Below are 10,830 nucleotides of genomic sequence, written 5' to 3'. Positions count from 1 at the left end.
GGAAAAGAAGGGTCGTGTTAAGAAGAGCCAAAAGGAAAAGGCTAAGCGACCTCTGGACACCGCCGTGGTCAGCCATGTTGTTGGGCTTAGGAAGCCAAACACCGCTGTCATTGAGAAGTTAGATGATCATATATCTACAAGCCTAACTTCTAGCATCAATGAGAGTTCAAGTATCGAGGAGGGAGTGAGGTTCCTGCGAGAGATTTAACTACCACTGATATTGTTGAAGTGGAATCCGTAGGTTCTAATGATGAAGACTCCATGATTTTTGAACTTGAACAGGTGCAGTCATGTCCATTCTCTACCTTCACGTTCTCTGCCACGTCGAGGAAGTATGGAAGACCAATCCGGTCAAGGGTAAAGAACAAGAAAAGTAAAAGTATTCTAGGTTTTGTTTTTGTGGGATCAAAAAACGCAAGGGAACAAATTTGGAACATCTTATGGCTAGTACCGGCGATAGATCACCTCAATCCCTTTATTTGCATTATCAAGCAGCTCATAACGATTGTAACCCCAATCCCCACTTTAGTTCTTGTATTAGTTTGGTTAAGAGAGTCAAATACTCGATTTGTAGTCTTGAATCTATTGAGAGTTAGCCTCCTTTTTGGACCGTTGTTAAAAAAAAGAAAAAAAAAAAACGGATCACGTGCCTTAGACATGATTATAAATCTAAAGAACAAAATAAGGAAGAAAATAAAACCAAAAGAAAAATAAAAATAAAAAAACCAAAAGAAAGAAAATAATAACGTTGAGAAATTTTTGAAAATGAATCCCTCTCAACTTCAACCCCTCTTTTCCCTCTTCAAATCAAATCTCTTCTTCCATCTCTCTTTCTCTCTCCTCTCTTCTCAAATGAACCTCAACTCAAACTCCAAACACCAACAACCCTAAACAACCACCGCAACAACCACCTTCAACCGCCGCAACAACCTCCGACAAATCAAATGCAAGAACTCTTCGGATCAGTTCGTCGATCCTTAGTCTTCCGAACTTCAAATTCTGCCTCCCCAACCACCGACACCGACGTCGGTTTCGGTGGTTTTGTCGATAAAATTGGCTCCTCAATCCGTAAATCACGCATCGGATTATTCGCGACTAAGTCCCCAGTTAGAGCACTTCCGTATTCTCCGGCGAAGGAGAATATGCCGCCGTCGATTAAAGATGAAGCTCCGCCTATTCGATGGCGGAAAGGGGAGTTGATTGGTTGCGGCGCTTTTGGGAGGGTTTATATGGGGATGAATATTGATTCTGGTGAATTACTTGCTGTTAAGCAGGTTTGATGATTAGGGTTTATTGTTTTTGAATTTTTGAATTTGAATTTGTGTTGGGTAATTGTGGGTTTTTGATTTTGTGAATTGGGTTTTAATTTGCAGGTTTCAATTGCTTCTGGTGGTGCTTCTAGAGAGAAAACTCAGGTTAGGGAATCAATTCAGGGTTTTGTGATGAATTTGAAATTAGGGATTGGTTTGTCTTGATCTATAAAATTTAGTTGAATTTGAAATGGAATTATTCAATTGAGACTTGGTTGAGTATGCAATTCACAGTTTTTACTGTCTTGGATGGTTAATTGTGTGAATTCGCCGTGTTTTCGGATCACTAATTTTGATTTATTAGTTTGATTCTTATTGTTACCTGCTTTAAAGATACAAGATTATCTACATTCTGCTCCTATAAGTTGATTGTTTGATTTATTTTTGTTTCGAAATGAGAGTAGGCTCACATAAGGGAGCTGGAAGAGGAAGTGAAGCTGCTTAGGAATCTATCACATACAAATATCGTTGTAAGTATTTTATCTTTTCATGTACCAAAATACGATATTGCTGGATTCTGAGCTTAATTTCCATGCTAGAGATATTTGGGGACTGCAAGAGAGGAGGAGGCTTTAAATATCTTATTGGAATTCGTTCCGGGTGGATCCATTTCCTCGCTTCTTGGCAAGTTTGGATCATTTCCGGAATCTGTAAGTTTTTTGCTCTATCTATAGTGTCTTGAATATTCATAATTTCTGCTTCTAAAACATGTTGAGCTCATTATTATGGATCATAATTTCTGGTTTTGTCCTGACCAGGTCATAAGAATGTACACTAAGCAGTTGCTACTGGGATTAGAATATCTGCATAAGAACGGCATTATGCATAGGGATATTAAGGTATTGCTTGATGCATATAGATCATTACTCATCAGCCTTATCTCTCTATTTCTGATCGTTTTCAAAGTATGTGTGGTGTTTTCTCTCACAATCCGTTAATGATGTAGGGTGCAAACATTTTAGTTGACAATAAAGGATGTATTAAACTTGCTGATTTTGGTGCTTCCAAGAAAGTTGTTGAGCTGGTACAAATTTATTCCATTCTTATCTTTGTTTGTCTTTATAAACACGTTACTTTGTAAGTGATTGGCAGCTGATCTCACACTGATTGATTCATTCTGTATGAATATTTTTGCACTAACAGGCTACAATGACCGGGGCGAAGTCAATGAAGGGTACACCACATTGGATGGCACCTGAAGTTATTCTTCAGACTGGACATAACTTGTGAGGATTATATTTAAATCTAATTGAATTTTTCTCACCATCCCCACACCTGAAGTCATCTCCAAGTTCAACTTTCCAATTAGAAGCAATCTTCTTGTTTGATCTCAAAGAATTGCGTCAGTTGGAAAAGATTTTGAACTTGTTTTGAATGGCTTGACTGCCAGAATGGAAAAAAAAGGAAGGCCTTTGGATGGCAGCATGTGGAATCTTGCATGTTATTTAAGAACTCAGTAGTAATATTAAGGTTGATTACAAGATTTGACCTTATATCTTAAAACTCCCTTAAGTGCGCATATACCAGAAATCAGAATAATTTAAGGTGTCTGATAGGGCTGGATTGATGTTTTATATTTTAATGATGGATATCCAAATAATATTTAGTGTACATTTTACAAAATTTAATAGATAACTATACTGATTTGAGATCTCTGGAGCTCATGCTTATAACTGTTCAATACCTCAGTTCTGCTGATATATGGAGTGTCGGTTGTACGATCATTGAAATGGCCACAGGAAAGCCTCCATGGTGCCAGTATCAGGAGGTAACTCTACCTCACATTCACACCACTTTAGATTTCTGGTCATAATGTTTACCAATATGTCAATGTTGTGTTTTTGCACTTTGTTTTCCCTGTTTGACATTATTAGTCTCTGTTTTTAAAGGTGCAAGCTTTGTTCCATATTGGGACCACTAAGTCTCATCCTCCCATCCCCGAACACCTTTCAGCCGATGCAAAGGATTTTTTGATTAAGTGCTTACAAAAGTAAGACTTTCTTGTTGTCTCTTACGTTCTGCTGTTTGATCTATAAACAAGCGACTTGATGTTTCGTTTAAGAACTAGATTTTTCCGTGCACTTTATGTACACTATCTCAACCCCATGATTTATCTTTTTGGTGACAGGGAACCATACTTAAGGGCATCTGCTTCAGAACTTCTACAGGTACTTCTCATACTTTCTGCAGTTCAATTGAGTTCTTTTCAAGTTAAAATGGGGCCATGAAATAGGATGCTTTACTGTCAAATTTCTGGGATCTCCTCTTGCTATTTTCCTCATCACCTTTACATCTTCCTGTCATGTTATTCAGAGAAGCCACCGAAATTTCTGCAGCATATTTTGTCTTAACTATTATAGCTGTACTATAATTGTCGCAATTTTATGCAGCATCCATTTGTCACTGGAGAATATCGGGAATCTCAACCTGGTTTTCGTCGTTCAGTCATGGTTAGTTCAATCTGAATGGCTATTTGGTTTATTTTACTCTCTTTGCTTGCTACTCAAACAAGTTATTGTGGCCCTCCAGGAAAATAGTGGAAACCAAACCGCAACTACACCAATAGATCAGAAGAGCATGTAAGTGCTTTTACATCTTTTTTTCCTCAAACAAACCTTAGCGTTCAAGTTGATTGTGAATTAATATGGACTCTGAAGGATTCATTCAATGCTGCAGCAGAAGTAATGTAATGAGGTCAATAAGCGGAGGTCTAAAAGATATTTGCAATATGGGTAGTGTGAGGTGCTCAACGGTTTACCCTGACAAATTCTCAGGTACAAGTCCTCTATGGGGCACAAACACTAGTGATGATGACATGTGTATAATAGATGATAAAGATGACTTTGCAGTATGCCCATCAGCACAATCAAACCCTACAATGCTTGCAGATGACTTCAGTAAGGTAACACATTTTGTATATTCATACTATGAAATAAAAAGCTTTATGTTCTATAAAATATAATGAGTTTACTGACATATACTTTGAATAAATTAGAGTTTCAATCCTATGTGCGAGCCAAATGATGATTGGCCATGTAAATTTGATGATAGTCCTGAGGTTGGAAGAAGCAACATTGACTTGTTTCCTAGGGAAGACTGTGGAACTGCTGAAGCATCTTGCAATGTAGGAACTGAGTTTACATTCCCTAGTGAAGCTTTAGGTGATGATGATGAAGAAGTTACTGAATCAAAGATTCAGGCATTCCTGAATGAAAAGGTAAAAAATGTTCATTCGTAAAATGTCCATATTCCCTCTATATGCAGGTGCCAGATTTTGGTCATTCTGAACGTCATCTATGACTTTGATGTACTTTTATTAACTTTTTTCTTGAATCACTCAGGCTTTCGATCTCAAGAAACTTCAAGAAGAGTTCTATAATAATACAATAAATGTAGCCTCCCCAAAAGCTTTTAGGGGCATAGACAGTGATGCTGCTAGTAATTTACCTTCCAAAATTAAGTCGCCTGCACCCGTACCCAGTCGACGACTGTCTACTGCAGCTGATGTTTCCAAGAATGTGAGTCCTGCAAGTCACAGCAGACCTGTCCTAGATATGGATGGTCCCAGAGAGCAGCCTTTAAAAGAGCTTCCTGAGATCAGAGAGATACAGAAAGAAGGACATAGTTCGAGGTTTGTGAATGGCATAAGTTTCTTGTTTTTGCTCATTTTTTTTTTTGAATTGTTCTGATAGTAGAGATCTTGTGTTTGCAGTCCAAGCTTTTCTGAAAGACAAAAGATATGGAAGGAAGAACTCGACAAAGAACTTGAGATGGAAAGAGGCAAGTATTTCATTTGCATTTTAAGTTAGTAACTGACACCAGTGACCCAGCATGCAAGCTGAATTGGTTGATTTTCTTGCATTTTAACTCTTAAACATTGACCGGTTTCTTATCTGTCAAATTAACTGCACCCTAGAATCTTAAGTAGACTATTCACCATTAATTCATTTATGTCATTAGTTTGATTTCACACAATGATTACCAAATGAATCTTCTTTTTGAGTTAGAAAGTGAAGGTACCTGTTCAAAATCCAAAATGCTTATTAAGGACAAAGATAATACGAAGTAATAATTACCAAAGATAAAATTACATACTCTGTATTATTTTGGTAATTCATCTAGTGTAAAATTCCAGGGGAAAAAATTGACTTCAAGTTTAATTAAAGGGTAAACCATCACCTAATGCTAGAATTTTTATTCTTGGAGGATTGTTCAACAGGCAATTTGTTTATTTGTGGGGAAAAGCCCCTGTTTTTATATGGAGCATTTTTGAACTTTCAGTTTTACAAGAATTTTTGTTAAAACAAGGTTTTTTTTTTTTTTTTTTTTTTTTTTTTTTTCCCCCCTAGAATTTCAAAGGTTTTAGATTACATTCAAATGTTCAAAATTGTTAAAATTTATACTTAAGAGAGAATGTTTTTTAGATCTTCAAAGGTTGTAGAATACATTCAAATGTTGTTTTCAGATCTCTTCTTTTAATGAAAATGGTTTCCATGGACAAGTAGTGTTGGTGGCTAATGAGTAGGTAATTTTGGGATGCTGCGTGGTATGCGGAATGTGCTGAGGAAGGAGAAAAATGGAATTTGAACATGTTCGCATAAGCTTTTCTTGTACTCTGGGTGCTCCACCCCACTGGGATTTATAGTATGTGACGAAAATGACTAACATAACATGCTCTTTTTTTTCCTTCCGCAAGAACATGTTCATTGAGACTAGACATATATAAATCACGGTGTATGCAGCTTCTTTGGTTGTGGGATTTTACTCATAAGAAAACATGCTCCAACCCACACCATTTCAGAGCAGGGTAGAGGCTAGAGAATATGCTGAGATTAAAACAATACATATGAAGATATTATAGGTCTGGAGACACCATGGTCATTCTCATTTGAAGATACTAGTTGCTAAGCTTGTAGATCCTATTGGGAAGGAAATCATTATACTTTTATTGGAATAAACTATGTTCCAAGAATGATGGCAAAGTCTTCTGTGTTACTATGCACGGCAATAATCTCTTTCCCCAGTATAATCACAAAACATAATGCAAAGCAACCTCTTTACAGCCAAGGTCTGGTACTTTTCTCACCGAAACTGCACAAAGTTGCATGCTATTAATAAACCAGACCTCCTTTCACGCCTGGATTTGTAGGTATTATCCGCCAGAGAAACCTTTAGAAGTCTGCTTCTGGATTTTTACCATTTCAGTTTTCTTCTTAAACTGCACCTCTTTACTTGAATCTCCCAACAAAGCAGTATCTTATGCAATAGCTGATACAAAAAAGAAACTTCAAAATTTCTTGCCTCACTGACTTGCATAAACACAAAAAAAATGCAGTAGTGAGGCAAGAAATTTTTGCGTGAATCAACCCTCCCAATCAAGATATAACCCACGACTATTCTGATGTGTACATACTGTACACCTATCCTAGTATAATAAACCTATATCAAGGCCCTCAATACAGCATCCCAAGAAATATTATGTCTAGTATGTCTATGCTCTTCTTGCACCACATTACACCCTTTTCATGCCAAGCTGCATATTCTTAAATCACTATCACCTTTTACTCTTTTAGATACTCGACACTGTAGAGTGGGTATGAAATCCTTATTTGGCACTTCTTTTGTGGACACCTCATATATAACTACATATTAGGTGAGATAAAATATTGTAGGAAGGGGGAGGAGAAGTTAAGTACTCATAGATGGTCTAGAGATTGGAATTTAAACAAGTATCTAACCAATATGAAACTAATGGAACAAAAGCTTTGAGCAAGTCTGATCTAAAGATTTAAACAAAATGATTAGCTAAATGAGTCACAAATGACTGAAAGAGGAGGAATTTGAAACAAAGAGTCATAAGATTGAGAAAAGTAAAAAAATCCTATTATTATCATCAAATTTGAATTGTATTAACGAAGAGCTTCATTTGTTAAAACATATTTAAACAGGAAGCCACATAGGGGCTGGCATTTTCCTTCTAAAATTTTTCCAATTCTGGAAGGATTAGTTCATTGAAGGAGGGGGGGGGGGGTGGGGAGTTGATTCCTTTTCATATTTTTCTTTCGAAGGCTTGTCTTTATTTCATTGTGTCTATTGAATACTTGAATTTCCCATGCTTAGGAGTTTTACCAAACTAGTGGGCCTCCAAAACTATACTTTTGTGTATATGATTCTGCTGGATGATTAGTAAGTGAGATCTTTCTGCATCTCTGCTGCAAAAAAGGGTCTTAGTCAATCATCTGAGATCTTCTCAACTCAATTATCCCTTGTGTTTATGGTCCTGATCATATAAAGCTCCATTGCAGAGAGACTAGCAGAAAGATTGCGGCAGGCAGGGGGGAAGACCTCATCTCCAAACAAGCGGGTTCCTAGTCAACAGAGGGAACGATTACCTTTTGCATCCCCGCCTAAATGAGTACATGTTTTTTAATGTCTCTGGCAATGATGCTTTGAGGAAGACGTGCTTGCCAGGAAAGCACGAATGTATCTAGCAGTATTTTTGGTAAAGAAAGTTGTGTGTTAAATAATACTCCATATAGCGACCACCTAGCAGTCTTTCCATGAATAGCAGGTCTGCCAGTTGATCAATTGTATCAGTCTTCTGGAGGGTGTGAAGAGACTGACAAATCACATCTTCATTCAGTGTTTTGTAATTTCTTACTTCTGCTTAAGCGCGATTTGTATGTTTTATGCTGAATACTAGGATGTGATATTGAGTTTTTCTTTGGCGACGATGAAGATTTTATAGCAATGTATAAAGGCATTGATAACGGTTGAATGTATAGTGGCTCCAGAAGTTGCTTGTTTGCTTAAATCACTAAGCTTAAATTCCACTTTTTCACCTATGCGTCAGGATTTCATTATTTTAGAGTTATTGGCGTTTTGACACTTCAAGTTTTGTCGAACATACTCTTGATAACTCTTCAAGACCCTGACTCTAACATGTATTGCAAAACTCTTCATGATATATTTAATTTTAGTTCCTGAATATATTGATTATCAGTTAAACGATCCTTTTAAACTGAATATGTTGCGCTTGATTTGCTTTTTTTCCCTCAGGCCTGTAGGGTTGAGCCGTTGAGTTGTGCTTCTTTGTGATTGTTTTGAAACAGATGGGCTAACTATGAATGTGATCCATCCAAAATTAAAAAAAAAATAAAATAAATTAATTTAAATTTTGACTGAGGTTAAGTTGGGTTGTGTTTCTCTTGTTGTATGAATCTATCTATATTTTGGTTGGATTGACAAACTACTCTTAAAACACAAATCTATCTATATTGGGTTCTGTTCTTTTTATTTTGTTTTTCTGTTCTTTAGTTTTGGGTCGGTTTGTCGTAGTAGTGTCTTTGTTTGTTTTTGGTTTTACTGTGTTTGTTTCGCTTTTAGTTTTCTTCTAGTTTGTACTTCTTTTGGGGCTTGCCCCTCGGGATCACCAAAAAAAAAAAAAAAAATCTATACTTTGGATAAAAAGATTTGTTGGAAAAATTAAAAATGACATTAAGGAACATTAATGACATTAGGAGATTTGTTAACATTTTCTTAGTTCCTTAAGTTGCCATTTGCTCTTGGTCCATCATCAAGTTGTCACTAGATTTTAGTCCTGTCTAGCTAGTGTTTTTTTGCCTGAAAGTCAAAACATCACCTCTTGCATTTTTCGATCATTAATCTTAGTTTCTCTTGGAGTGAAAATATGCCATATTCATTGATCATTGTCTAGGATTCAAACACAATGACACCAGTGTACGAGCGTTTTGTCATTTCGATGCATTTCATTGAGTTTGCAATATAGTAATGGTCTGAGATAAGAATTAGGGTGTTTCAGAGTGTTGCTTTTGGTTAGAACACTATAAGAAAAGTCGAGTAAGACCAATTAAAATTAAGGCAAGTAATTTACTATGTTACTAGTAGTCATCATTCCCAATTGATGAAATGCTTGAAGAATGTCGAGCTTAATTTGACAACATCACTTATATAGTATGCAATTTGCTCGTGAATAGAAGTAAAATCAAATTAGTTGTAAGTGGTCATTGAAATATAAAGTTAACTTTTTTTACTTTTTAGGAACAATCATCCGTGGATAATTTCTTAGAAATGTAAATTAACTCCTAAGTATAAAAGTAACAATTAATTTTTTTCTTTTTTTTTAATGAAATTGTTTTCAATATTCTTATTAGTTGGTTAAGTCACACATTAAACTCATTAGTCATACCATTGCTTGATTAATTTTTTTTCACCTTACTATATGAAAAAATGTTACTCGTTAGGACATTTCCAAGTTTTAGTAGCAACTAGTTTAGTTTTCGTGCCATGCACGATTATAAAGAAACACATTGTGAGATTTGTTTATAATACGGAGAAAGAAAGTTTTCTACTCCATAAATTTTTTGTATACATGGTAAGTAATTTCTACCGTAGCATATAACTTGTAATATATACAAAAAAAAATAAACACTTTTGAACATTTGACATATTAACATCCCTGTAAAAAAAAAACTTGGTAGGGCCAAAGGATAAAGCATATGAAAGATTTATTAAAAAAAAAAAAAAAAATAAAAATAAAAAAAATTAAAAAACCTAATGAAACCATCATAAAAATTGGCGGAAAAGTTTTTTTTATCAGAGTGACATGTGTACAATTGGAGAAGGAATGATATCAGCAACGTTTTATTTTAGTATTAATTAATAGATTTCACGTGTTATGTGATCATAGACTAATAAACATTATGTAATGGAAATGGCTTGAAAAGGTTATTTGTTCCTGAAAAGTTGTCCACAATCACGCATTGTTTGACTAATAGATTAATAGTTTGTTGAAAGTTAGTCTACCAATGGATTTATGCATTGTTCGTTGAACGAGTGAACGACTTATTTAAGGAGGAGCGGCATTCCTTAAAATCTAGTGCTCTTGGTTGGTAACATAGTCCAATAATCCGATACATAAATCTGTTAATTGAACTATCTGCCTCGTTTAATGATGTTCTTAAGATTGTAAGAACGTGCTCAAAGCTCAAAAAACATCACATGTCACGAAATTAAAAGGAATTTATGTTTACGGGGGAGTATTGAAATATAGTCTTTCTAAGCAATATATATAATTAAGTGTTTTTCACTGATAAAACATAAGAGATTTAAACACTTTATAAGGCTAAAAGTTTAACTTTATATTGCCATATGGACTTTTTCTACACTAAGACTACCTACCAATTAAAATAAAAGATACACGGAAAAAGGATATGTAAGTATGGTTTGGAATTTGTCCAACTTAGAGCTATTGACACAAGAGGTATATGACATTAGTCCCTTGTTACGAACTTAGTAATCTAGATATCGACACACCAGAATATCCCTAATCTTTGATTTTCTTTTAGAATATTACAAAATAAAAATATCTCATAGTTCAACGTTGTCAATAATAAGTGGGATTAAAAATCATTCATGGAATGCAAAAAAATCTTAACTTAGAAGTCATAACTTAAGAAAATATAATCTTGTTATAATCATATTTCACACGAGAGACATT

At 35.2% G+C, this 10,830-nt stretch overlaps 1 protein-coding gene across 2 annotated transcripts; it reads left to right on the top strand.

Annotated features, from left to right (window-relative positions):
* The first annotated feature begins 322 nt into the window (after nt 1-322).
* LOC110716025 (mitogen-activated protein kinase kinase kinase NPK1-like) lies at nt 323-8,138 on the top strand. Of its 2 annotated transcripts, none has more exons than XM_021894659.1 (17): nt 323-1,274; nt 1,374-1,415; nt 1,715-1,780; nt 1,850-1,960; nt 2,069-2,149; nt 2,257-2,334; nt 2,454-2,536; nt 3,000-3,078; nt 3,200-3,300; nt 3,439-3,478; nt 3,701-3,760; nt 3,840-3,889; nt 3,990-4,212; nt 4,306-4,527; nt 4,652-4,941; nt 5,023-5,090; nt 7,616-8,138. In XM_021894659.1, exons 1-17 carry the CDS (start codon nt 945-947, stop codon nt 7,723-7,725), a joined length of 2,034 nt encoding a protein of 677 aa, XP_021750351.1. In that variant the 5' UTR covers nt 323-944; the 3' UTR covers nt 7,726-8,138. The 2 variants fall into 2 exon arrangements, with proteins under 2 accessions (XP_021750351.1, XP_021750350.1); XM_021894658.1 differs by having other exon boundaries at nt 325-1,274; nt 3,987-4,212.
* Nucleotides 8,139-10,830: the final 2,692 nt, after the last annotated feature.

Source organism: Chenopodium quinoa, unplaced genomic scaffold (assembly GCF_001683475.1).
Source record: "Chenopodium quinoa cultivar QQ74 unplaced genomic scaffold, ASM168347v1, whole genome shotgun sequence".
Taxonomy (NCBI): domain Eukaryota; kingdom Viridiplantae; phylum Streptophyta; class Magnoliopsida; order Caryophyllales; family Amaranthaceae; genus Chenopodium; species Chenopodium quinoa.
Note: the sequence above shows the minus strand (reverse complement) of the source record. Positions and strands in the feature narration are given on the sequence as shown.

Bases quoted from the DNA above. Each gene is read 5' to 3' on its own strand.
- LOC110716025 (XM_021894658.1), top strand. From the start codon at position 945: ATGCAAGAACTCTTCGGATCAGTTCGTCGATCCTTAGTCTTCCGAACT. The intron at 3,301-3,438 runs GTAAGACTTTCT...TTTTGGTGACAG, and splicing joins TTGATTAAGTGCTTACAAAA to GGAACCATACTTAAGGGCAT. The intron at 3,890-3,986 runs GTAAGTGCTTTT...TCAATGCTGCAG, and splicing joins CCAATAGATCAGAAGAGCAT to CAGAAGTAATGTAATGAGGT.